A 26,433-nucleotide genomic window follows, 5' to 3' on the forward strand; every position below is an offset into this window, starting at 1 on the left:
GTGGCCGAGATTCCACTTCCGGCTTCCGTGGGAGACGGTCGTGTGATGGGAAGCTCTGAGCGCGCTTCGTTATCGGTCATGTCTGGCCGAGGTTTCGGTGAGCGACGCCCACCAGTGGGCTATCGCTTAGTTTTGCCTACGCTGCCTTCGGGAGACGCAATGAAGACAGCGGTTTTCCTTCACTGCGATATTGCCGGGCGGCCTTATCGCATACAGGATTTTCGTGAGCCTTTGGAAACTGCCGGTGTTCTACCTTTCGTGGCTGGCATTGGGGCCTTTCAAATGTCGCATGTGTGGATGTTGAAGCTGAAAACTGCGGAAGCGAAGGAACGACTGCTGACAGAAGGAGCACTTGAAGTGAAAAAACGCTATTGTGCGGTCATAGACCCCAACAAACGTGAGTTGGCCTTCAGGGTGCACTGGGTGCCCTTCTACGTGTCGAATGATTCTGTGCAGAAGGCTTTCGAAGAATTTGGAGAGGTGACAGACGTCAACCGCGAGCAGTGGAACAGTCCCGGGTTCGAAGACGTCGAATCGACAACCCGTCTAGTGCGTATGGTTCTGAAGGATGGGCTCTCTATCGATGACTTGCCCCACATGCTCAAGTTTTACGGAGGGCAAGTGTTGGTGGTGGTGCCTGGCCGTCCACCAATATGCCTACGGTGCAAAAGGACGGGACATATTCGACGCGACTGCCGCACGCCAAGATGCAGTTTGTGTCACGCCTTCGGACACGAACGGGAAGGATGCGTTCGCACGTATGCGCGTGTGGCCACGGGTACTGCTCCGCCGCAAGACGACGGCAGCGAGCTGCTCATGGACCAGGAGGAACTGGAGAACGCCGGAGCCCCGCCCCCTTCAGGACTCAGCGACGGCCCTGCTTCCCAGCAGCCGGAGCTGCCTGCTGGCGACGAGAATTCACAAGGTGACCCCGCTTCAGAAACGACTGGCAAGAAGGCGGATGCTGCTGCGACGCCAGAAGAGCCAACGAGGAAGAGCACTTCAGGCGACCACGACTCCGAGGCACCGATGGATGCGACAGTCGCTTCCATTAAGCGACCTCGTGACTACGAAAAGGCACCGACCACGGAACGAGAACTTCGTCGGCTAGAAAGGCATTGGAGAGGGGAGGGAGCCAAGAAAGGCAAGTTGGCCTTGTCGCGGTCCTCGTCGCTCACTCGCGACGAGAGACCGAAACAGTGAGCTTTTTAGTCACTGTTGTTTGTTTGCTGTGTGCACGCTATGGCTTATTTGAAGAAACCGCTAAAAGTTGGCACTCTGAACGTACGAGGGTTTGCCTCGAAGCGTAAGCAAGTGCAGTTGAACCGACTGTTCGGGGAGTTAGATCTAGATATTACGGCTATTCAAGAAACAAAAGTTGAGGATGAGCAGCAAACAAATAACATGGTGCTTGGTTTTCGGTCACATTTCAATGTTTGTGAAAGCCATGCGGCTGGTTTGTCGGCGGGATGCTGTCTTTTCCTGAGGAAAAACATAGGCATAGTAGAGGAACAAATAATAACTTGTGCAATGGGGCGGTTTATTGTGTGTGATTTCACATATGAAACATTCGCGGTGAGGGTTGTTGTCCTGTATGCTCCCACGATACAAAAGGAACGGCGGGTTTTTTTTGAACAGTTAGCCTCGTTCCTTGATTGCAGCCGAGTGCTCATATTAATGGGAGACTTCAATTGTGTTTTGGACCCGAAAGATCGTTCAAATGTAAAGGATGTAAAAGACCCGAGTGTTGACTTCTTGAGGACTGTCCTCAACGAGTGCAGCTTGGAGGATGTAATATGCCTGGCGAAGAGTCAGAATCACGTGCATTTTACGCATTTTCAAGGTAGTAGCCACGCACGACTGGACAGAATATACGTGTCGCCGGAGTTTTCACCTTCCTGTGAGCAGTATGAAGTGAAGCAAGTGTCATTTAGTGACCACTGCCTAGTTACGGTAACTTTGGGAGGAAGGAAACAGCGTAAAGAAAAAATGAACTGGGATATGTGGAAACTAAACTCAAGACTTATAGAAGACGACATATTTTTAAGGAAAGTTAGATAAATCATGGATATGTTTAATAATAGTGAAACAGGATGTATTGAATCTTGGGAACGCTTTAAGCAGGAGGTGAAAATCCATGCCATTGAGCGTTCAAGCATAAGAAAATATGAGGAAAAAAAAGAAGAAAAGCAACTGCGTGGGCTTTTGACGAATTTAGGGCTTGAAGAGGAAAAAACGCCAGGCATGTTCATGCATGATATAAAAGGCGTCAAAGTTAGGCTAGAAGCTTTAGATGCTCAGAAGTACAGAGGGGCAGCGATAAGAGCACGCACGGAAAAGTGGCTTACTGGTGAAATTCCAACAAAACGCGCGCTCTCAGATGAAAAGCGATACGCGCGGTCGAACGAGATATCAGTTATCGAATACAAAGGACAAACCCTCAGTGAACAAAGTGGAATTTCGAGTGCATTCGTGGAACAGTACCGTGAGCTGTTTGCACGCAAAGCACCAAGTGAAGAAGGGTTTCGGGAAAACTTTTTGCCACTTATGCCAATATTAGGAAATGAGATTACTGAAGAACTAGAGAACGAAATAAGTATTAAGGAAATAGAGACAGCAATTGATGAATTGAATGCCGGAAAGTCGCCGGGACCTGACGGTTTGACTGCGGCCTTTTATAAGAGCTTTAAATGTGACCTTGCCATTATGCTCTATAAGCTTTTCAAAGAGTGCTTTGAGGTCGGTAGGCTGCCACCTTTGTTTAGCAATGCTCATACGGTCTTAATTCCGAAGACAGATGACCCAGCCAAGCTGGTAAAAGTAACAAGCTATAGACCGATCACGTTAACAAACGTTGATTATAAAATTCTGATGAAAGTGTTGGCCAAGCGATTGCAATATGCCATAAAGGATATTGTAGGACCTCACCAAACGTGTGGAATAAAAACAAAAAGCATATTTAAAAATATTCATGTAGCACGCAGCGTGCTCGAGTGCTGCGATGCTTTAAATAAGAAAGTGGCTATGGTTCAAATTGACTTTGAAAAAGCATTTGATCGGGTGTCTCATGAAATACTCTATTGTTTGTTGGAACATATTGGTATTGGTTCGGTTGTTCTCAATGGGGTTAAAATGGCTTATGCATGTTGCTCGACACGACTTATGGTAAACAAAATATTATCTGAAAGAATTGATGTGAGGGCTTCTGTTCGACAAGGATGTCCACTGTCCCCTCTACTTTTTGCAATTTATTTGGAGCCTTTTTGTAGGATGATAACTGCGAGCGAGCACATCCGAGGTTTTAGGTTGGGAGCGTGTGAGGTGCGAATACTGGGATATGCAGATGATGTTGCCCTCTTTTGTGAAGATCGCAAAAGTATTGTAGAAGCGTTACAAGTAAACGGAGAAAAAACCAGTCACACAAGACGACGGACAAGAAGAGTGTACACACCACAACGACTGGACTAACAACTGAAGGCTCTGATTGTATAAGCACAACTTCGGTGCGCCTACTTGAAAAAGAATTTGCTTTTTTAGGTCGTCCACGATAGTTTAGATTTCTTGTCTTTGTCTCTTTTTGCGCAGTGATTAGTGATGATGCTGTTGCGCATGCTCTGCTGGCCTTCCTCGGACCATGTATTTTCCAATAAACTTCAGTTGTTAGTCCAGTCGTTGTGGTGTGTACACTCTTCTTGTCCGTCGTCTTGTGTGACTGGTTTTTTCTCCGTTTACAATGTACCAACTGGCCCGCATTTCAACCCTTCTGCATACTATTTCTTCTTCCGTGGGCGTCTTTCTAAATGTTCATACTCCGCGCAGTCAGGCTACGCTTTGTGTTAGTGCAATTGCTTCCATCACTTGTCGAGCGCGCACCCTTTCCCATTGCCTCAAGGTCAACATTGCTCCACCAGAGCTGGTGGCGTTCTTCGGGTTGCTGGAGCCTTCGACCGGCCATTGGAAGAGAATGGTCAAGATCTGGAAATCGGAGTGCTGGAGGCAAGTGAGGCTTCTGCACGATTGGTTGCGAGTGTTGTGCCTCGCGGGACGTGACGAGCTGTCAGGAGCTCGCTGCCTCCAGGAGCACCGCCGTTTGGCAGGCCAGGCAACGGAAGCGTTCTGGAATCAGCTGAGGGTGCATCTGCCAAAAAAAGAACGGGCAAAGGAAAACAGAGCCTCAGTGGTATACCTGGAAGGTGCGACTGTGCCCAAGGATGTTGATGACCTGCTGAAAAATGGCCCTAAGTACAGCCTCACACCAAGCTTAAGGAGCCATGAGCTGCTAGCCACCGTACATCGGCTGGCTGATAAAGCACACAAGGATGAGAAACAGCGCTGTTTGTCTGAAGGGGTGGACGTTCTTTTGAAGGTTGATGGCAAGCAGTTAGTGCAGAGCAAACGAGCGCTAAACCGAGTTGTCGACCACTTCATCGAAAATGACCTGACCCTCCTCCAAGCGGACAAGGAAGGTGGCTTCGTGGTCCTCCCGACAAAGTCTTTTGGAGAGAAGGCATTGGCTGCTGTGTCGAAGAACTTCGTGCCTACTAGTCGGAAGCCCTCAAGGATAAAGACCGCCGCCATGAAGCTCCTGAAAGAAAACAACTTGGAGAAACTTTCGAATGGTGTCATCAAAAGCAAGGGTGACCGCCTGCAAGTGTTCTTTTCAGCCAAAACACACAAGGTGGGTTGCCCTCTGAGAGCCATCGTTACGGAGTCTGGTTCATGGCAGAAGGTAGTGAGCCAATTTCTTCAGCAGCAGTTGACGGCCCTTCCTGTACAGGACCCTTATAGCGTGGCCAGCTCGGCTGCGGTTGTTGACGCACTTAATCTCGGCATCCCCGGGGCCACCACGGCTTTTTCGGTTGACATTGAGGACCTCTTCTACAGCATTCCCCACGATGAACTCTTTGCAGCCGTGCGTGATCTTATTGATTATTGCAGTCCTGTGAACTTTCAGAACGCATGTGGCATGCCGGTTGATTCTTTTTTGGAGTTGTTATCTTTTTACCTGTCATCTACTGTTGTTGAATTCAAAGGTTCCTTGTTCCTTCAGAAAAATGGAATATGTATTGGTTCTAGCGTTGCCCCAGTGCTTTCCCAGATATTTTTAGCAAAATTTGACAGAACACTTCAAAACTTACTTCATGACAAGCGTGTGTGCAAAGTTTTTAGGTACGTGGACGATTTTTTAGTATTTTTAGACCTTTCACCTAATGACACTCTGCCCGCAGCAGTAGACGATGTTTTGACTGCTTTTAAAGCTTCTTCACGCAGTCTTAATTTTACTCATGAACTCCCTAGCAATCATTCTATCAGATTCCTAGAACTGCAACTAACATTCCTTGACGATGGCCATTTATGCTGGATGTTTTCGCCTAGAAGCAAGAAAGCTTTGTTACCTTTCGGTTCTGCGCACTCTAAGATTGTAAAGAGAGGGATTGCGATGAACTGTTTCCGCAATGCACTGGGAAAAAGCTGTCACCATGCCATCAAAACCAGCCTTGACAATCAGTGCAAAGGTTTGGAAGCCGCGGGGTTCCCTAAACCACTTTTGAAGGCAGTGGCTGAATCGCTGCTTCAGAACCTCAAGAAAGGACGCACGAAGAAGAGTGACGTTGGGCCAACTGAACGAAAGAAGTTCGAGGTCATGCCGTACGTGCACAAAGTGAGCCACAACTTGAAAAAAGTGGCGGCCAAGCAGGGAGTGAGCATGGTGTTCTCTGCTCCTTGCAAGCTGTCGGGACTCTGTTCGCGCATTTCTCGAGGCAGGGAAAGGAACCACGTTTGCACAACGCAGCATGAGAATCGCTTCACGACATGTGTCGCACAGGTGGTGTACAAGTTCCCCCTCACATGCGAGAGAGTTTACATCGGCCAAACTGGCCGGTGTATTAATGACCGGCTTCGTGAGCATCACTCCTCCCTGGGGTCCGGTGGCGGTGCAAACTTGCCTCGCCATTGCAATGAATGTGGCTGTTATCCTTTGTTCGGCAATACCACCATTCTTGGTAGAGGCAAGGGAAAACAGGAGCGGGAAATACTGGAGGCATATCATATCGGTTTGTTAGGCTCTGATTGTATAAGCACAACTTCGGTGCGCCTACTTGAAAAAGAATTTGCTTTTTTAGGTCGTCCACGATAGTTTAGATTTCTTGTCTTTGTCTCTTTTTGCGCAGTGATTAGTGATGATGCTGTTGCGCATGCTCTGCTGGCCTTCCTCGGACCATGTATTTTCCAATAAACTTCAGTTGTTAGTCCAGTCGTTGTGGTGTGTACACTCTTCTTGTCCGTCGTCTTGTGTGACTGGTTTTTTCTCCGTTTACAATGTACCAACTGGCCCGCATTTCAACCCTTCCGTTACAAGTAACCGAAAGGTTTTGCAGGCAAACTGGTAGCGCTGTTAATCTCGATAAATGTCTCAGAGTCTGGCATGGGCAATGGGACTTGGAACCAGAATTGTTCTGCGGGGTCCGATGGGCTACAACTCCCGGAGTTTATTTGGGAGTCCCGCTGGACAGATATAGGGGGAAATACCAATTACTGGAACGAAAAAGCGGAAGAAATGCGGTACCGGACCAAGGGATGGATGGGCCGTAATCTTTCTATTTTCGCGCGCGCAACTGTATGTAACACCTTTCTTGTGGCAAGGATCATGTATTTACTTCAAGTATTATATTGTGCACGAACCAATATCCAAAGGTTTCATCGGGTTTTTGCGGTCTTCATTTGGGCGTCCAATTGGGAACGAATTCGCAGAGATAATCTCTTCCGGAGAGTAAAGGTCGGGGGACTGTCTCTAATGCATCTCTATGTACGGCAGGTTGTTTTAAGGTTTTGTTTCCTGCGTGACCAAAATGACCCCTTCCTGCGAACAGTCATACAAACCATGTTATCCAGTGCACTTCCAGAATTCATTGTCTCTTCGTGCAATGCTCGGCGGTACACAGTGTCTCGCTTCATGCGAGAGGTTGTCTGGTCATTCAGGTTTTTGCAAGTGCGGTTCTCGCTAGAGTATTTAGCGAATATAACGCCGAAGCGCTTATACAAGGATCTTATTGAACAGTTGTTTCCAGCGCCACTGTACAGAACCTTATACTGTGAAGGACCTGGGAAAGACGTTCTCAGGCGAGTTAAAAAGATGACTTTTGCACCTGGCGTCAAAACATTCTTTTTTAAATTACACGCAGGAACGCTACCAGTAAAAACATGGCTAGAGGAAAAGGGCCTTTTTGTTCCTTGGGGCTCGAACTGTCTCCTGTGTAGAAAACCGGAGGCGGTAGAACACGTGTTCCTCGATTGTTGGGATGCGGTGTTCTACTGGGATGTTTTGCAAAGAACCCTAAAAAAGGACTTGCCATTGACACCGCGCGGAATTCGGTACTTGACCACTGAAAGTGATGTTGCACAGTATGACCAGATTATGTTATTGGGCCTTCACAGCATTTGGAGGAGTAGAATGGCTGTAAGACATTGTGACTTGGATGCACGATCGGTATGTGGTTATTTTGTGGAACATGTGTATAAGTTAAGAGAAGTCTTGAAGCAACAAGATTGCGCGGATGATGTATTGAGTCTGATGGACCAACTTGTGTTAATGAAAGTCCATTAGACACGGCTGTCTGCCAAGGGGCACGACAACTACGATATTTTATTGATGTATTCATTCATGCAATAAAGAAAAAAAAAACGAGGTGGCCGAGAGGTTAAGGCGATGGACTGCTAATCCATTGGGCTCTGCCCGCGTGGGTTCGAATCCCATCCTCGTCGGAGGCACATCTTTTACTTTTTTCAGCCGTTTTAAAGTCTACTGGCTGCCAGCTGCGGCTGCAGGTGGTGTGCGGACGAGGTGGCCGAGAGGTTAAGGCGATGGACTGCTAATCCATTGGGCTCTGCCCGCGTGGGTTCGAATCCCATCCTCGTCGGAGGCACATCTTTTACTTTTTTCAGCCGTTTTAAAGTCTACTGGCTGCCAGCTGCGGCTGCAGGTGGTGTCCGGACGAGGTGGCCGAGACATTCTACTTCCGGCCACTGGCGTGTACGGACGCAGGATCATGAGCTCCCACGGAGCGGCGACGGCGGCCATCGATGGCCGCGGAAACAGGTTCAGCGCCGAAGACAAGGAGTATGAGATCTTTTTGCCTACCCTGCTCACCGGACGTGTTGTTCTAAACACAGTTTTTTTGCACGGAGATGTGCGTGTGAGACCTTACAGGGTCGAAGACTTCAGGGACGCCCTCGCCAACACTGGTGCGCTCCCCGACGTCGTGGCGTTGGGGGCGTACCAGGTAAACCACGTGTGGGCGGTAACCTTCAGCAGCCCAGAAGCCGCGAAGAAATTAGCCGCCTTGAAGGAGCTTGAGGTACAGGGACGCCGGTGCATTGTTTTCGACCCGGAGGATCAGCAGGTGAAGCTGCGCCTGCATTGGATGCTGCACGGCGTCGCCGATGACGACATCCGGACTGCTTTCGCGGCGTTCGGAAACGTGACCGAGGTGACGCGGGAGCGTTGGCGCGTTCAAGGAATGAAAGAGAAGGGATCCACCACGAGAACAGTGCTGCTCAAGTTGAAGCCAGGTATGAAGGTGGACGAGCTGCCCCACCAGGTTCGAGTCGCCGGCGAGTTAGCTCTCGTGGTGGTGCCCGGGCGGCCGATGCAGTGCCTGCGTTGCCACGGCGCGGGTCACGTTCGTCGCGACTGCAAGGTTCCCAGGTGCTCCAAGTGCAGGCGCTACGGACACGCGGACGAGGACTGCGTCCGTACCTACGCGTCTTCGACCGGGCTCGGAGGTAAAGGAGACAGCGCGGAGCTGATGGATGTCGCGGAGGCTGAGGACGCAGCGAGGGGTACCGACGAGTTGGGCAACCTCCCTGTGTCGCTGGACACGTCGGCGACTTCAAGCGGCGACGCCCCCCTTGCCAGTGCACCAGGACTCCAGCCACCAACGGGAGACTCGCCTCAGTCAAAGGAGGCGACTTCGGGCGATGCAAAAAGCCTACCAGTGCCGATGGACTTTGTAGCGAAGGAGCCTACCGAGGGTCATCGGCAGAACACCGGTGGCCGTGCGACCACTGTGGCTACGCCTGGGAAGCGTCCCCATGGAGACACCAGCCCCGACGGCGACAAGGAGGCGGCGCCCAGCGTAGAGGAACCACCAGCAAAGACGCCTCAAGCAAGGCGGGCCAGTTTTCGGCCGCGCCCTAACCTTGCGAGCGAGAAGCGCGCCGGCGACAAGGCGCCTCCCGAGCTGGGCCAGGTGCACGCTCAGGATGACGCCGGCGGCGATGGCGGCGGCGGCGTATAGCCATGTGCTGGACGCGAGAGGTAAGCACCATGCTTTCGGTCTCTTCTTCTTATGTAGAAATGGCTCCTGCATCTCCGCTGAAAGTCGCCTCCCTGAATGTTAGGTCTGGCAGGAAAGAGAAAGCAAGGCCAGCTCTTTCGGCTTTTAACGGAGCACGGCATAGATGTACTGGCTGTGCAGGAGACGAAAGTAGACGGCGAAGAAGAGACCGGGAGCATGGTGCAACGTTTCACGTCCTCGTTTTTTGCTGTAGTCAGCCACGCTGTAGGCACATCGGCTGGCTGTGTTCTTTTTCTAAAGAAGTTGCCGGGGCTAGAAGTGCAAGCTCATTTCTCTTGTATGTCGGGCCGGTGTGTTTTCCTTGACTTTCGATTGAATAACGTCGAGTGGCGGATTATTTGTCTGTACGCGCCTAATGAAGCAGAAGAAAGGGCGCGTTTTTTTTATAGCATCGAAGAGCGCCTTCGTAGTGACAGACAGCTGATCGTCCTGGGCGATTTTAATTGTGTACTTAGTGCGCGAGATAAGACAAGCCCTCGACCCTTTAGAGATGCCAGCACACAAGTGTTATCGCTAATGGTTGAGAAATGGAACATGGAAGATGTGGCAGAGTGTCTTGAGGGAACGCGTGCAGTAAAGCTCACACACTTTCAGGGTTCTAGCCATGCACGGCTGGACCGCATTTATGCATCCGTCGATGTCTTACCTGAATGTCATAGTTACGATGTTGTGCCAGTATCTTTTTCAGACCATTGTTTAGTTAAATGTTGTTTTGGGATGGTAAAGAGAGGGAATTCTTTTTCGTGGGAAATGTGGAAATTCAATAATAAACTCTTGCAGGACGAACTGTATACCAGCATAGTAAAAGATGAAATTGCAAAAATAGGCCCCGGTAAAAATATGCACATATGGCAACAGTGGGAGCTGTGTAAAGAAACTATAAAAATTAAAGCAATAGAGAGGGCTTCCTGTATACGGTTTCAAGAAAAACAGAAAGAGACAGAGTTAAAGAAGCTGCTCCATAGGCTGCTTCAACAGGAATCTCTAGCGCCGGGGAAATGGACTGAAGATGTGAGGAAAACAAAGCAAAAACTAGAATTGATGGAAGAAGAACGGTATCGGGGAGCGTTAGTAAGGGCAAGGGCAGAAGACATAGCTGCAGGGGAGACGCCATCAAAACGAGCGCTAGGGTTGGAAAAGGCAAACGCTGAAAGAAACCACATCGACAAAATAGAATGGGGCGGTGTCTTGTCGGCGGACAACGACCACATAAAAGCAGCTTTCAACGAGCATTACCAAGCGCTCTTCGCTTCCCACGTGGTAGACACTATCACGTTTAAAGATAAGTTTCTGGCGGCGATGCCGCGTCTCGGTGATGACGTAAAAGAGAGATTAGAAATGGCTATCAGTGAAGCCGAAGTGGAGCATGCAATCGCCAGTTTAAACCCCGGTAAATCGCCGGGACCAGATGGGCTCAGCGCGCGTTTTTACAAAGAATTCAAGCACGAAATTGCCCCTATTTTGAACGTGATATTTAACGCAGCCTACACAGTAAATGCACTGCCTCCGTCATATGGGTCATCCCATACGGTGCTCATTCCTAAAACGGATCAAATAGATAAATTGCGACTGGTTACAGCCTACAGACCCATAGCACTTACGAATGTTGAATATAAAATTTTTATGAAGGTTTTGGCTCGGAGGTTGCAGACGGTGATTAAGGATATAGTTGGGCCACACCAGACGTGTGGGATAAAAGGGAGGTCAATAATGTCCAATATTCATAAGATGCGAAGTGTGCTTGAGTGTTGTGATGACTCGAATGGTCGGGTGGCCATTCTCCAGGTCGACCTTGAGAAAGCTTTTGACTGTGTCGATCACGAAATTTTGTTTTCTATTTTGGACCATGCGAATGTTGGGTCAGTTATCCGCAAGGGCGTGGCCCTGGCGTACCGAAACTGCACGACGAGATTGATCGTAAATAAGAGTCTGGGGGCCCCCATTAGCGTGCAGCGTTCGGTGCGACAGGGCTGCCCTCTCAGCCATCTTTTGTTTTGTATATATATTGAGACATTGTGTATTAAAATATTGAACAATGATAACGTAAAAGGGTTTAAGTTACAAGCAGCCGAGGTGAAGCTGCTGGCTTACGCGGACGATGTTGCACTTTGTACGGTTGACCATGAGAGTATAACCGAGGCGGTCAAATGTGTCCGTGAGTTCTCTCAGGTTACCGGAAGCGGGGTGAACTGGGCCAAGTGCCTTGGGTTCTGGCATGGACGGTGGCCATCGCAGCCTGACCACTTTGCAAATGTGACGTGGGCGAAAACCCCAACCAAGTACTTAGGCGTTGAGCTTGATGGTTACCGCCAAAGCGAGCAATATTGGCAAGAGCAGACGAAAGCGCTAAGGGAGAAAGCGGAGAAGTGGAAAGGTGCCAACTTATCGATTTTCGCCAGGGCTACTGTATGTAACCTTTTTTTTATCAGTAAACTTTGGTTTGTTATGCAAGTTTTGCATTGTTCGCGTGTAAACATACAGAAGCTCCACAGGATTTTCGCTGTCTTTGTTTGGGCTGCAGAATGGGAACGCTGCAGCAGAACAAATTTATTCCGTCGGGTAAAAGACGGCGGCTTGGGACTTGGACACCTCTTTTTGCGGCAAGTGGTCAATCGGTTTTTGTTTTTCCGCGACGTTTCTGACCCTTTCTTGCGCACTGTCTGCCAAGTTAGGCTGCGGCGCCTACTACCGGAGTTTGTTGTCTCCACCGAAGAAGTTACGTGTGGTATTTTCGGCTATTACAGAGAGGTCGTCGCAAGTCTTAGATTTCTTTCAGTGCGTTTCTTTAATGAATATTTGTCCTGTGTAAAACGGAAAAAGCTGTACCACGATTTATGTGACACTGTTTTACCACAACCTTTGTATAGAGTCTTATACAGTGGAGGCCCAGGCTCGGACGTCTTAAAGAGGGTAAAGAAAATGCAGGTGCCGCCAGGAGCTAAGACCTTTTTCTTTAAATTACACACCGGAACGTTGCCAGTAAAGAAATTTTTTGAGGAAAAGGATTTATTTCTACCTTGGGGTTCGCATTGTTTAATCTGTAAGCAGCCGGAAACAGTAGACCATGTTTTTTTACATTGTTGGGAAGGGGTTTATTTTTGGGATGTTTTGCAACGGACTATGAAGAAAGATTTCCCCCTAGATTCGCATGGCATTCGATATTTAAGCATTGATAATGACGACGGGGTTCCATTTGATTTAATTATGCTCCTGGGTCTCCACTGTATATGGCGCTCAAGAATGGCAGGCTATCACTGTGACAGGGAAGCACGCCCCGCCCGAATTTATTTCCGAGAGTGTATGGACTGGTTTGCCGCTATACAAAAAGCGGCTGCGGAACCTCCCGAGTGGCTCTCGAGGGTAGAGCCTCTGTTGTCCTTGCGGGAGTTTTAATGTGACGAAGCCAGCCTGACGCTGGCTGAGTATGACTTTCAGTGTGTTCATTGTCTTGTATTATTGCTTTTGTGATTTGTCTGTTCTTTTCGTGCCGTGTTGTTTTCCAAAGCCAGGAAATAAAGAAGAAAAAAAAAAAAACGAGGTGGCCGAGAGGTTAAGGCGATGGACTGCTAATCCATTGGGCTCTGCCCGCGTGGGTTCGAATCCCATCCTCGTCGGAGGCACATCTTTTACTTTTTTCAGCCGTTTTAAGGTCTACTGGCTGCCAGCTGCGGCTGCAGGTGGTGTGCGGACGAGGTGGCCGAGAGGTTAAGGCGATGGACTGCTAATCCATTGGGCTCTGCCCGCGTGGGTTCGAATCCCATCCTCGTCGGAGGCACATCTTTTACTTTTTTCAGCCGTTTTAAAGTCTACTGGCTGCCAGCTGCGGCTGCAGGTGGTGTCCAGACGAGGTGGCCGAGAGGTTAAGGCGATGGACTGCTAATCCATTGGGCTCTGCCCGCGTGGGTTCGAATCCCATCCTCGTCGGAGGCACATCTTTTACTTTTTTCAGCCGTTTTAAAGTCTACTGGCTGCCAGCTGCGGCTGCAGGTGGTGTCCGGACGAGGTGGCCGAGAGGTTAAGGCGATGGACTGCTAATCCATTGGGCTCTGCCCGCGTGGGTTCGAATCCCATCCTCGTCGGAGGCACATCTTATACTTTTTTCAGCCGTTTTAAAGTCTACTGGCTGCCAGCTGCGGCTGCAGGTGGTGTCCGGACGAGGTGGCCGAGAGGTTAAGGCGATGGACTGCTAATCCATTGGGCTCTGCCCGCGTGGGTTCGAATCCCATCCTCGTCGGAGGCACATCTTTTACTTTTTTTTCAGCCGTTTTAAAGTCTACTGGCTGCCAGCTGCGGCTGCAGGTGGTGTCCGGACGAGGTGGCCGAGAGGTTAAGGCGATGGACTGCTAATCCATTGGGCTCTGCCCGCGTGGGTTCGAATCCCATCCTCGTCGGAGGCACATCTTTTACTTTTTTCAGCCGTTTTAAAGTCTACTGGCTGCCAGCTGCGGCTGCAGGTGGTGTCCGGACGAGGTGGCCGGTGTGTATCATGGGCTCCCAAGGAGCGGATTTAGCGGCCCAGCCGGGCCGCGGTATCAGGAGTACGATCAAACCGAACGAGGACTACCAGCTGATTTTGCCGCATTTGCCAACAGGTTCGAGCGTTTTGCATACTGTTTTTTTGCATGGCGACGTCCAAGCCAGGCCATACCGTGTTGAAAACTTTCGTGACGCTCTTGAGCGTCTGTCATTGCTGCCGGAAGTGGTTGCCCTCGGGGCATATCAGATGAATCATGTTTGGGCCGTGACATTCTGCAATGAAGAAGGAAAAAACAAAATGCTACAGGCGGAGGCGTTCAACGTCAAGGACCACCGCTGTGTGGTCATTGACCCATGCAACCACGGCGTCAGGCTGAAGCTGTTCTGGCTGCTACACGGCGTGAAAGATGACGACGTGAAGGCAGCTCTGGCGGCTTTTGGAAAAGTGACCGACATAACTCGGGACAAGTGGAGAGTCAAAGGCTGCGTCGACAAGTCGTCTACTACGCGCTCAGTGACATTGAAGCTGAAGGTGGGCGTTACCATCGAGGACTTACCGCACCAGCTGCGTGTTGGAGAGGACGTCGCACTCGTTCACGTTCCTGGCAGAGCTCCGCTCTGCCTCCGGTGCCGCGGCACCGGACCCATACGTCGGGAGTGCCGTGTGCCACGTTGCGGGCTCTGTCGTCGCTTCGGCCACGACGACGCCCAGTGCGTGCGAACATATGCTACCGTAGCTGGTCCTGGTCGTAGGGATACTACTGAGGAGCATATTATGGACGAAGTCGACGCAGTAGAGGCGACCCGTGAGAGTCGGGAAGACGCAGTACCGAAAAGCATAGCCTCAGAAAAAGCAACGCTTCCCACGGAACATGAGGCTGCCAACTCAGAAGAACCGCCTGTGCCTGACACCAGAACTGAGGCGGACGCGGGAAAAGCAGATGATGCTGCGGCAGGTGCAGCTAAGACGGTTTTGGAATCGACCGACGAGAAGGACGTTGACACGGAGATGCCCGCGGCGTCAACTTTGCCAGCGAAGAGGACGCACGACGAAGCTGATGACAAGGCGACGAGCTACGACGGGACGGACCATGAGGAACCTCTTCCCAAAGCGCCTCCTGTTCGACGTGCGGCCTACAAGCCCAAGCCGAACATCCCTCCTGATCGTAGGACTTCGTCGGGTGTCCCTCCGCCTTAGCGGAGGTGCCTTGCAGGGTCTTCGTGTTGGTAACCCGGTCTTCGATCGGGTTCAGTGCTGACACCGCCGTACTTTGCAAGCTGGAAGGATTTTTGATGAGGTGAGCTGCAAACCGATGTCACTTCGAGAGCGGCGAATCCCAACCATTTAGATGGCGTCTCAACTAACATCTAGCTTGCGTATTGCCACAATGAACGTGAGAGGTCTTTCTGCGCGAAGAAGGCAAAATCAGCTTAAACGTCTCTTGTTCGAAAACGAAATCGATCTGTTGGCTGTTCAAGAGACAAAAATTGAAAGCGAAGAGTCGACAGATGCGATGGCTGAAATTTACCGTGCACAATTCAGTGTTTGCGTGTGCCATGCAGAAGGAAAGTCGGGAGGGTGTCTGATTTTAACTCGAAACGGCAAAGTCGCCGTGGAAACTGTATTTTCCTGTGAAAGTGGCCGGATTGTAGCATGCGATTTTTACTTTTCTGGTGTAGAGTGGCGAGCTGTGTGTGTATATGCACCTAATAGAATTCCCGAACTAGATGCCTTTTTTCGCCGTGTTCAACCTTTCCTGCTGACAGAAAAGTGTGTACTATTGCTTGGAGATTTTAACTGTGTGTGTAGACCTGAAGATAGAACAACGAACAAAACCCTGCAGGACACTAGTGCCGAGCTGCTGTCTGAGATGATTAATGAGGCAGAATTGGAAGACATTGCCATTATAATGCAAGGTTCAGAACAAGCACAGTACACGCATTTCCAAGGCGTTAGTCACGCAAGGCTGGACAGAACTTATGTTTCTTCTGAGGTTGTGCCCTTGTGTTCCCAGTAGCAGACTGTGCACGTCAGCTTCAGTGATCATTCTTTAGTCGTGATCACACTTGGGGAGAGGAAAAGGACTGTCAAGTTTAGTTGGGAATTATGGAAATTTAATGACTCATTGTTGGAGGATGACGAGTTTAGCAAGAAACTAAAAGACTCAGTCAAAAGCTTGTTAGAAAAAGAGACAGACTTTATACAAACATGGGAACAATTTAAATGCGACGTGAAAGTGGCCGCTATAGAAAGACCATGTGTTTTAAAGCGTAAAGAAAAACAGCAAGAAAAGGAACTTCGTACCGAGCTTGATTTCATGCTCAGCATGATAGGCGTCAAGCCGGGGTTGTACAGACAAGAAATAAAAGAGACCAAAACTAAGCTTGAACTAATAGATGAAACGAAATATCGAGGTGCTGTGATAAGGGCGCGCAGCGAAAGATTTTGGCTTGGGGAGACGCCCACAAAAAGGGTGCTCAGCGACGAAAAACAGTATGCAGTTTCGAAAGAGATAAAGGAAATTTGTTATCGCAATGACATAACTTCCGAATCTGAGGTGATTGAAAGGGCGTTTCTAGAATATTACCAAAACTTGTTCAGCCTTAAAACGCCTGATGTTGAACATTACAAAACTGCATTCCTGTCGCTAATGCCAAGAGTCGAGGAGGACCTGGCGCAGGTACTTGAGGAGCCCATAACGGCAGCAGAAATCGAAGCTGCAATACAGCAGCTGAGCTTAAACAAGTCGCCTGGGCCGGACGGCCTCGGTGCCGCACTTTACAAGGCTTTGAAAATAGAAATGGCAATAGCATTGCAGCGCGTAATAAGCGAGTGTTACGAAAGAAAGTTAACTCCACCGTCTTTTCGAACTTCCCACGTGGTGTTGATCCCAAAATCGGACGACCCGAGTAGGTTGCAGTCAGTTGAGTGTTACCGCCCAATAAGCTTAACTAACGTAGACTACAAAATTTATATGAAAGTGCTAGCCGGATGACTCCAAACAGTAATTAAAACCCTTGTTGGCCCACACCAGACCTGCGGCATAAAAGAAAGATCCATTTTTACTAACATACACGTAGCTAGGAGTGTCCTTGAATGCTGTGATGCAACGGAGGGTCGTGTCGCCATGATGCAACTGGACCTGCATAAGGCGTTTGATAAAGTTGTGCATGAAATTTTGTTCGTGCTTTTGGAACATGTTATTGTGAGATGTATCATCACTGATGGCGTGAAAATGGTTTATGATGGCTGTACATCCAGGTTCATAATTAATAACCGCCTAAGTAGTATTATTCCTGTATTGTCGTCAGTGAGGCAGGGTTGCCCTCTTTCTCCACTGCTTTTTGCACTTTACCTGGAGCCCTTTTGTTTAAAGCTGTTAACTACGCAAAACATTCGAGGTTACGCCTTTTGTCATACTGAAGTGAAGGTATTGGCATATGCAGATGATATAGCAGTGTTCTGCAGAGACCAGGAAAGCGTGCAAGAAGTGGTGAGAGAAGCCGTAATTTTTTGTGATGCAAGTGGCTGTGCGATAAGCTGGCAGAAATGTTTTGGTTTTTGGCATGGAAAGTGGCAGGCCACGCCAGAAGTATTCTGTCGAATGAAGTGGGTAGACACGCCAGGAAAGTACCTCGGCGTGCCGCTAACCAACTACAGAGAAAGCAAAGAATATTGGGCCCATGAAACCGAACGAGTCAAAGCTCAGACAGGCAAATGGGGCGGTCACAACTTTTCCATGTTTGCAAGAGCTACGGTGTGCAACATGTTTTTAATAGCGAGGATTTTTTACGTTCTGCAAGCGTTAACTTTCCCAAGGACTTCAGTGCAAAGGTTGCACAGAGTGTTTGCAACATTTATTTGGGCGTCAACATGGGAACGTACCAGCCGATGCAATCTGTTCCACAAGGTGCGGAACGGGGGGCTAGGGTTATCAAATTTATTTCTGAGACAGATAGTCACTAGATTCTTTTTCTTGCGTCAAGATAATGATTTTCTGCGAACTGTTATACAAGTGCGATTGTCAGAATCACTGCCTGATTATGTTGTGTCATCCATGTCTGCAGGGCGGAGTGGGTTAAGTGCTTTTTTGCAAGAAGTTGTTGCAGCAGTCCGTATTCTTCGGTCAAAATTTTCCGATGAATATCTAACCATTGTAACAAGGAAAAAGATGTACAAGGACCTGCTTGATGTGTTTCTGCCAGTGCCTTTTTATCGCAGTGCATATCTTCTGGGTCCCGAAAGGGATGTGCTAAAAAGAGTCAAAAGAATGCCGGTGAAGCCTTCAGTGCGTTCTTTCTTTTTTCAATTGCATACTGGAACCCTCCCAGTGAAGCCATGGTTGCAAAGCAAAGGCCTTTTTGTACCTTGGTCAGTAGAGTGTCTTATTTGCAAGAAAGTGGAAACTATAGAACATATCTTTCTCGACTGTCATGACGCTGTTTTTCTTTGGGATGTGTTGAAGCGCACACTGAAAAAAGATTTCCCCCTGACTCCTTTTGGAATACGCTTCCTACCATGTGCAGAGCCAGGTGGAGTGCCTTGCGACCTGCTAATGTTGCTCTGCATGCACAGCCTATGGCGTACGCGAATGGATGTCAGGCATGAACATGTTGTTGTGAATCCGGCTCATCAGTATTTCATTGAGAGCATGATGTATACTCAGGAAGTTTTCGGACAGCAAGCTCCTCAGCCTGAGTGGCTGCCTGTCCTCGACCAACTAAAATCATTTAACCCATTTTATCATCGTGCACTAGCTAGAAATTGACCTGTGCTTTTATTGTCATGTCATTGTATTTTTGTTTTGTTTGCCCGGCCAAATCGGTAATAAAGAAAAAAAAAATAGGTGGCCGAGAGGTTAAGGTGATGGACTGCTAATCCATTGGGCTCTGCACGCGTGGGTTCGAATCCCGTCCTCGTCGGAGGCGTATATTTTACTTTTTTCTGCCGTTTTAAAGTCTACTGGCTGCCAGCTGTGGCTGAAGGTGGTGTCAGGACGAGGTGGCCGAGAGGTTAAGGCGATGGACTGCTAATCCATTGGGCTCTGCACGCGTGGGTTCGAATCCCATCCTCGTCGGAGGCACATCTTTTACTTTTTTTCAGCCGTTTTAAAGTCTACTGGCTGCCAGCTGCGGCTGAAGGTGGTGTCCGGACGAGGTGGCCTAGAGGTTAAGGCGATGGACTGCTAATCCATTGGGCTCTGCCCGCGTGGGTTCGATTCCCATCCTCGTCGGAGGCGTATCTTTTACTTTTTTCAGCCGTTTTAAAGTCTACTGGCTGCCAGCTGCGGCTGCAGGTGGTGTCCGGACGCCTCGACTTGACGATGAGAAGTGTGCTATAGTGAAGGGACCTATCACTTTGGATGAAATTCAATCAGCCATTTCTGCCCTGCAGAGCCAGAAATCTCCTGGCCCAGATGGTATTACTAGCGAATTCTATAAAATATTTTCGCCTTGCCTAGTGCCTGTTTTGATGGAAGTTTTCCAAGCATCTTATGATCTGGGTGTCCTGCCTCCCACTTTCTATTCTGGGCACACAATATTAATTCCCAAAAGCAAAGATACTAATCGTTTGAAAACTGTTGAGGGATATCGTCCAATTTTCCTCTGCAGTGTTGATTACAAACTTTTTGCCAAGGTTCTTTCCAGTCGTCTGCAGCTCGTCATTATGGACTTGATAGGTTCGCATCAGGTCTCTGGTATTAGAGGCCGCAGTATTCAAACACATATCCATATTGCACGTTCAGTATTAGAGAAAGTATCAGATGAGACAGGCCATGTAGCTCCGATTCAAATTGACTTGGCGAAGCATCTGTTCGTCAAGGATGTCCACTGTCTCTGTTGTTGTTTGCCCTATATCTGGAACCCCTCTGTCTCAGTATAATTAACAACGCAGCTATCCGCGGTTTCTCTCTCGCTCAATGTGAAGTTAAAGTTTTAGCCTACGCTGATGATGTCGCCCTTTTTTGTTGTGACAAAAAGAGTGTACTTGAGGCTTTACACTTGACTAAACAGTTCTGCGATGTAGCAGGCGCGGCTCTTAATTTGGAGAAATCCAAAGGCTTTTGGTTGGGTCATTGGGGAACTAGGCCAAGCCAGTTCGGTGACATATGCTGGGACTGTAGGCCTCTTGAGTACCTAGGCGTTCCGCTGCACCAAGTTCGCAACAGTACAGCCTACTGGGATTCACAAATTGTAACTCTACGGCGGCAAACACAGGCTTGGATGGGTAGGGAACTCTATGTTGGCGAGGGCACAGGTCTGTAACATATTTTTGTTTGCAAAGCTCGCGTATGTCCTTCAAGTCCTGCATTGTGCGAGGAGGAAGGTGCAAGCAATACACAGAATATTTTCAACATTCGTGTGGCGCTCTCAATGGGAGTCCATGAGGCGTGACAACTTGTTCCTTCCCTTAGAGGGTGGCGGAGTGGGTCTTGTTCACCTGTTCGTGCATGAACTTGTTTCCCGTTTTTTCTTTTTCAAATCGGCAAACCACCCGTTTCTGGTAGCTGTGCTCATTAGGCGGCTTAGTTTTCATTTGCCTTACTTATTCGCATCGACTGTGCAGGCTCGTGTGGGGACTCCATGGGGATTCCTTAAGGAGATTGCTGACACATTCAATTTCCTCACTGTGCGCTTCTCTTTAGATTATCTATATAGCCTCTCGAGAAAACAGATGACTCAGGCTCTCCCTGAGTCTTTGTTCCCTACACCATTGTATCGGCAGCCTTATCTGGGGTCTTTGGACATCAGTGTTCTAAAGCGTGTTAGGCGGATGTGCATTCAGGCAGCCGCTAAAACGTTCTTTTTCAAACTACACACAGCGACGCTGCCTGTCAAGACATTTCTTAATGACAAGGGGATGTTTGTACCCTGGAATGTGAATTGCCGTCTGTGTAACGTGCCTGAGACAATTGATCATTGCTTCATCCTGTGCCGTGATGCCATGTTTTTTTTGGGACATACTACAACGAACTCTTAAGAAGGACATTAAAATTACACCATACACTATTAGATTCCTGCCTGTTGGCAAAAACTCTGTTGTGCCTTATGACCTGTTTGTGTTGATGGGACTATTCAGTCTTTGGAAAAGCCGTATGATGGACATACATGCCGAGCCACCAAGATCGTCCAAATCTGTGTTTCGTGAACAGTGTGCTTTGGTGAGGAGTGTATATGCTGCACGCGAAGAACCTCGAAGCTGGCTGCCGTGCCTAGATGCATGTGTGTGCCTCCCTGAATTTTGATGTTTTGATGGGGATGCAGTGTTGAGTTAGGGCTATGGTGGGCTCCTATTAAGCAGCCCGGTAACTTCAGACGCGAACCAGTTTCCTTGAAGTTTTTCCCCCTTTTTACGGAAGTTCTTCCATGAAATAAAGAAAAAAAAAGGACGAGGTGGCCGATCATTCTACTTCCGGCCACCGAGCGTGACGGACGCAGGATCATGAGCTCCGGCGGAGCGGCGATAGCGGCACTTGCTGGCCGCGGAAAGAGGTTTGCTGCCGACGCAGATAAGGAATACGAGATAGTTTTGCCTACCCTGCCTACAGGACGTGTTGTTCTTAACACGGTGTTTCTTCACGGCGACGTGCGAGCGAGGCCCTACAGGGTGGGAGATTTTCGGGATGCCCTGGCCAACGCTGGTGCACTCCCCGACGTCGTGGCGTTGGGGGCGTATCAGATTAACCACGTGTGGGCGGTGACGATGAGCACCTCAGAAGCTGCGAAGAAACTTGCTGCCTGCAAAGATCTACAAGTGAAAGGACGCCGGTGCATTATTTTCGACCCTGAAGATCAGCAGGTAAAGCTGCGCCTGCATTGGATGCTGCACGGGGTGGCTGACGACGACATCCGGACTGCGTTCGCGGCGTTCGGCAACGTGACGGAGGTGACGCGGGAGCGTTGGCGTGTCCAAGGCATGAAGGAGAAAGGCTCGACCACCAGGACCGTGCTACTGAAGTTGAAGCCGGGAATTAAGGTGGATGATTTGCCACACCAGGTCCGAGTAGCCGGTGAGCTGGCCCTCGTTGTTGTCCCTGGGCGACCGATGCAGTGCCTGCGTTGCCACGGCACGGGTCACGTTCGCCGCGACTGCAAGGTGCCCAGGTGTTCCCAGTGCAGGCGCTACGGACACGTGGACGCGAACTGCGTCCGTACCTACGCGTCAGCTACCGGGCTCGGAAAGGCGAACGACACTGCGGAACTCATGGACATCACCGAGGCGGAGGAAGCAGCCACTGCCCGCCTCGTCCGTACCGGACGAGGCGGGCAAGTCGGCTTCTATGCTTGCGACGTCTGGGACTCCCAGTGACCACACCAAAGCGGCCGACGAACCAGAGAGCCAACAGCCGACGGGAGGCTCCCTAGGCGTCTCTAACGAGACGTCAGAGAACGGGGCGTGCCCACCAGAGCCCGTGGTCGACGAGGGAAAGGACCTGAACGAGGACCACCACGAGAATACCGGCGCCCGCACAACAAGCGTCACGCCCCCCGTTACCACCCCGGCGAAGCGTCCCCATGACCAGGCCAGCCCCGAAGGGGACAAAGTGGTAGCACCCGCCGTCGAGGAGCCCCCTGCAAAGACGACTCAAGCCCGGCGTTCGTCGTTCCAGCCACGCCCAAACTATGCGGCCGACAAACGGTACTCCTCCGCAGACAAGGTACTACTCGAGAAGACTGATGTTCTTGCGCCGGATGATACCGGCGGCAACAGTGGCGTCTAGCTGCGTCGCGCTAGACGCGGAAGGTAAGCACCATGCTGTTGGTTCCTTCCTCTTGCGTAAAAATGGCTCCCGCCTCCGCCTTTAGAGTCGCTACATTGAATGTGAGGGGCCTGGCGGCAAGGAAAAAACAAGGTCAGGTGTACCGACTTATTACGGAGCGCGAGATAGATGTATTGGCCGTGCAGGAGACGAAAGTGGACGGCAACGAAGGAACCGACAGCATGGTGCGACGTTTCACGACTAGATTTTATGCTGTCGTCACTCAAGCAGTGGGAACATCGGCTGGCTGCGTGCTTTATGTAAAGATGCCGGGGCTAGAGGTGCAGGCTTATTTCTCGTGTGTGTTTGGCCGGTGTATTGCGCTTGATTTTTGTCTGAACGGCACTGAGTGGCGCATTGTTACCGTGTACGCGCCGAATGTGGTTGAGGAAAGGGTTGCCTTTTTCCAAAGCCTCCAAGAGCGCCTTTGCACGGAGAGGCGGCTCATTGTATTAGGCGACTTCAATTGTGTTCTTAATGCGCGCGATAAGTCAAGCATCCGGGGGTTTCGAGACAGGAGCACTGAAGTGTTGATGCGAATGATCGAGAACGGAAACCTTGAGAATGTGGCTGAACTTATTGAGGGTGCGCGGGCAGTGCAGTTCACTCATTTCCAGGGCTCAAGCCATGCACGGCTGGACCGCATTTACGCATCAGTCGACCTTGCCCCTGATTGCAACCATTATGAAGTTGTGGGAGATCTCCTTCTCAGACCACTGTTTAGTTGAGTGCTGCCTGGGAAGTGTGAACCGAAGCAAGGCATTTTCGTGGGAAATGTGGAAGCTAAACAACACGCTTCTTCACGACGATATCTACTGCAGAGCAGTAAAGGATGAAATAGGGAAAATAAACCCGCGCAAGAACCTGAAGATTTGGCAACAGTGGGAGCTAAGTAAAGAATCTTTAAAAATCAAAGCAATAGAAAGGGCGACATGTATCCGTTATAAGGAAAAACAAGACGAAGCTGAGCTAAGGGCACTGCTTCAAACGCTGATGAAGCAGGAATGCAAAGAGCCTGGGAAATGAATAGATGTCAGGAAAACAAAACAAAAGATAAAGCTTATGGAAGAACGGCGTTATCGCGGAGCACTAGTGAGGGCGAGGGCGGAAGACACAGCTGCTGGCGAAGCGCCATCGAAACGTGCTCTTGGTCTAGAAAAAGCGCGCGCTGAAAGAAATCACATCGATAAAATAGATTGGGGGGGTATCTTATCGGCAGACACTGACCACATCAAAGAAGCCTTTAATGAATACTACCAGAGGCTTTTTTCATCGACTCCTGTAGACGCAGTAGCCTTTACGCATCAGTTTCTTGGTGCAATGCCACGTCTTGACGAAGAAAGCAAAAAGAGAATGGAACTGGCAATAACTCACAGCGAGGTGGAGCACGCGATAGATCAGTTAAACCTAGGAAAATCACCAGGACCAGATCGACTCAGTGCGGCATTTTATAATGAATGAATTTAAGCACGAAATTGCCCCAGTGCTGTGTACAATGTTCAATGAAGCCTATGGAGTAAACGTATTGCCTCCGTCTTTTGGGACCTCCCATACAGTGCTGATACCTAAAACGGATAATATAGAGAAATTACAATTGGTTACAGCGTATCGACCGATAGCACTCACTAATGTGGACTACAAAATTTTTATGAAGGTATAGGCGCGAAGACTGCAGACAGTGATATCGGATATTGTTGGACCCCACCAGACGTGTGGAATCAAAGGGCGCTCAATTTTTTCCAACATTCACAAAGCGCGCAGTGTGCTTGAAAGCTGTGACGACATCGGGGGGCGAGTAGCGATGCTTCAGATTGATCTCGAAAAGGCATTTGATTGTGTTTCCCATGAAATTTTGTTTACCGTTTTAGGCCATGTGAACGTCGATTCAGTTATCCGTAAGGGTGTAGCCCTGGCGTATCGAAACTGCACAAGACTGATCGTTAACAAGAGTCTGGGGGTCCCCATTAGCGTGCAGCGTTAGGTGCGTCAGGGCTGCCCCCTCAGCCCTCTCTTGTTTTGTATTTACATCGAAACGCTGTGCATGAAAATCATAGAAAACAATAGTATTAATGGCTTTAGGTTACAAGCAGCTGAAGTTAAGCTGCTGGCCTATGCAGATGACGTTGCAGTATTTACGGTTGATCAGAGGAGCATAATTGAAGCTGTCGGGTGTGTACGCGCGTTCAGCGAAGTGACAGGTAGCGGGGTTAACTGGTCCAAGTGCCTTGGGCTCTTGCATAGATGGTGGCCAACCCACCCGGACCATTTCGTCAACGTACCGTGGGCGACGACCCCGGGCAAGTATTTGGGCGTTCCGCTCGATGCTTATCGCGATAGCGAGGAGTACTGGAAAGAGCAAACTAAAGACGCACGTGACCGAGCTGGGAAATGGAAAGGCACCAGCCTTTCAATTTTCGCCAGAGCTACAGTCTGCAATCTTTTTTTTTATTAGCAAACTCTGGTATGTGATGCAGGTTTTGCATTGCTCACGTGTGAACGTTCAGAAGCTACACAGGATTTTTGCAGCTTTCATATGGGCGTCCGAATGGGAACGTTGTAGCAGAACGAACCTGTTCCGGCGGGTAAAAGACGGGGGGCTAGGGCTAGGGCACCTCTTTTTAAGGCAGCTGGTGAACCGTTTCTTGTTTTTTCGCGACGTCACAGACCCGTTCTTGCGCACAGTGTGCCAAGTGAAGCTGCGGCGATTGCTGCCGGAGTTTGTGGTATCCACAGAAGAGCTCTCTGGTGGAATTTTTGGTTACTACAAAGAGATTGTAGCAAGCGTTCGGTTTCTTTCGGCACGTTTTTCCACCGATTATTTGTGTAAAAGTAAAAGGAAAAAGTTGTACAATGATCTTTGTGATATTGTTTTCCCAGAGCCCATGTACAGGGCCTTGTACAGTGGAGGCCCGGGAGGGAATGTTTCAAAAAGGGTGAAGAAAATGCGGGTGCCACCAGGAGTAAAGACTTTCTTTTTTAAGTTACACACCGGGACGTTACCAGTTAAAAAGTTTCTAGAGGGAAAGGATTTATTTTTACCGTGGGGATCGAACTGCTTAATTTGTAAACAGCCTGAAACAATAGACCATGTTTTTTTGCATTGCTGGGAAGGGGTTTATTTTTGGGACGTGTTACAAAGGACCATAAAGAAAGAGCTACCACTTGACGCGCACGCATTTCGCTATTTAAGCATTGATAATGAGGATGGGGCACCTTTTGATCTCATAATGCTCTTGGGCCTCCACTGTATATGGCGCTCGAGAATGGCAGGCTACCATTGTGACAAAGACGCACAACCGGCCCGAATTCATTTTCGGGAAAGAATGGACTGGTTTCTTGCCATCCAAAAAGCAGCTGCGGAGCCTCCCGAGTGGCTCTCAAGACTAGAGCCGTTGTGTATGTTGCGGGAATTTTAAGCTGACGAAGCCAGTCTCGTGCTGGCTGACCACGACAGTGTCGTATGTATATAGCGTTATGTGTATTTTTGTTGTGCAATGTCATGAGCCAAAGCCAGGCAATAAATAAAAAAAAAAAGGGCGAGGTGGCCGAGAGGTAAAGGCGATGGACTGCTAATCCATTGGGATCTGCCCGCGTAGGTTCGAATCCCACCCTCGTCGAACGTTGTTTTTACTTTTCCTGCTCGGCAGCTTTGTGCGTCTACTGGCTACCAGCTGAGGCTGCAATGCATACACGGGCGAGGTGGCCGAGAGGTTAAGGCGATGGACTGCTAATCCGTTGGGCTCTGCCCGCGTGGGTTCGAATCCCATCCTCGTCGGAGGTTCTTTTTTTCGGCGCTTCTGAAACTCTACTGGCTGCCAGCAGCGGTTGCAGTGCAT

General features: G+C 49.4%; 1 protein-coding gene, 12 non-coding genes and 1 pseudogene across 13 annotated transcripts; all 14 read left to right on the top strand.

Annotated features, from left to right (window-relative positions):
• Nucleotides 1-20: 20 nt before the first annotated feature.
• On the top strand, nt 21-1,203 carry LOC149342527 (uncharacterized). The gene has a single exon (XM_089546813.1). It carries the CDS (start codon nt 46-48, stop codon nt 1,201-1,203), a length of 1,158 nt encoding a protein of 385 aa, XP_089402939.1. The 5' UTR covers nt 21-45.
• Nucleotides 1,204-7,682: 6,479 nt separating this feature from the next.
• TRNAS-GCU (transfer RNA serine (anticodon GCU)) lies at nt 7,683-7,764 on the top strand. Its single transcript has one exon. It is a non-coding gene; the product is annotated as a tRNA-Ser (tRNA).
• Nucleotides 7,765-7,837: 73 nt separating this feature from the next.
• Nucleotides 7,838-7,919, top strand: TRNAS-GCU (transfer RNA serine (anticodon GCU)). Its single transcript has one exon. It is a non-coding gene; the product is annotated as a tRNA-Ser (tRNA).
• Nucleotides 7,920-12,891: 4,972 nt separating this feature from the next.
• TRNAS-GCU (transfer RNA serine (anticodon GCU)) lies at nt 12,892-12,973 on the top strand. Its single transcript has one exon. It is a non-coding gene; the product is annotated as a tRNA-Ser (tRNA).
• Nucleotides 12,974-13,046: 73 nt separating this feature from the next.
• On the top strand, nt 13,047-13,128 carry TRNAS-GCU (transfer RNA serine (anticodon GCU)). Its single transcript has one exon. It is a non-coding gene; the product is annotated as a tRNA-Ser (tRNA).
• A 73-nt stretch (nt 13,129-13,201) lies between these two features.
• Nucleotides 13,202-13,283, top strand: TRNAS-GCU (transfer RNA serine (anticodon GCU)). Its single transcript has one exon. It is a non-coding gene; the product is annotated as a tRNA-Ser (tRNA).
• A 73-nt stretch (nt 13,284-13,356) lies between these two features.
• Nucleotides 13,357-13,438, top strand: TRNAS-GCU (transfer RNA serine (anticodon GCU)). Its single transcript has one exon. It is a non-coding gene; the product is annotated as a tRNA-Ser (tRNA).
• Nucleotides 13,439-13,511: 73 nt separating this feature from the next.
• On the top strand, nt 13,512-13,593 carry TRNAS-GCU (transfer RNA serine (anticodon GCU)). The gene has a single exon. It is a non-coding gene; the product is annotated as a tRNA-Ser (tRNA).
• Nucleotides 13,594-13,668: 75 nt separating this feature from the next.
• On the top strand, nt 13,669-13,750 carry TRNAS-GCU (transfer RNA serine (anticodon GCU)). Its single transcript has one exon. It is a non-coding gene; the product is annotated as a tRNA-Ser (tRNA).
• A 5,081-nt stretch (nt 13,751-18,831) lies between these two features.
• On the top strand, nt 18,832-18,913 carry TRNAS-GCU (transfer RNA serine (anticodon GCU)). The gene has a single exon. It is a non-coding gene; the product is annotated as a tRNA-Ser (tRNA).
• A 74-nt stretch (nt 18,914-18,987) lies between these two features.
• TRNAS-GCU (transfer RNA serine (anticodon GCU)) lies at nt 18,988-19,069 on the top strand. The gene has a single exon. It is a non-coding gene; the product is annotated as a tRNA-Ser (tRNA).
• Nucleotides 19,070-21,279: 2,210 nt separating this feature from the next.
• LOC149342538 (uncharacterized) lies at nt 21,280-22,558 on the top strand (annotated as a pseudogene).
• A 3,574-nt stretch (nt 22,559-26,132) lies between these two features.
• On the top strand, nt 26,133-26,214 carry TRNAS-GCU (transfer RNA serine (anticodon GCU)). Its single transcript has one exon. It is a non-coding gene; the product is annotated as a tRNA-Ser (tRNA).
• Nucleotides 26,215-26,290: 76 nt separating this feature from the next.
• On the top strand, nt 26,291-26,372 carry TRNAS-GCU (transfer RNA serine (anticodon GCU)). The gene has a single exon. It is a non-coding gene; the product is annotated as a tRNA-Ser (tRNA).
• Nucleotides 26,373-26,433: the final 61 nt, after the last annotated feature.

This window comes from Amblyomma mixtum, chromosome 5 (genome assembly GCF_055824585.1).
Source record: "Amblyomma mixtum isolate Tamu chromosome 5, ASM5582458v1, whole genome shotgun sequence".
NCBI lineage: Eukaryota > Metazoa > Arthropoda > Arachnida > Ixodida > Ixodidae > Amblyomma > Amblyomma mixtum.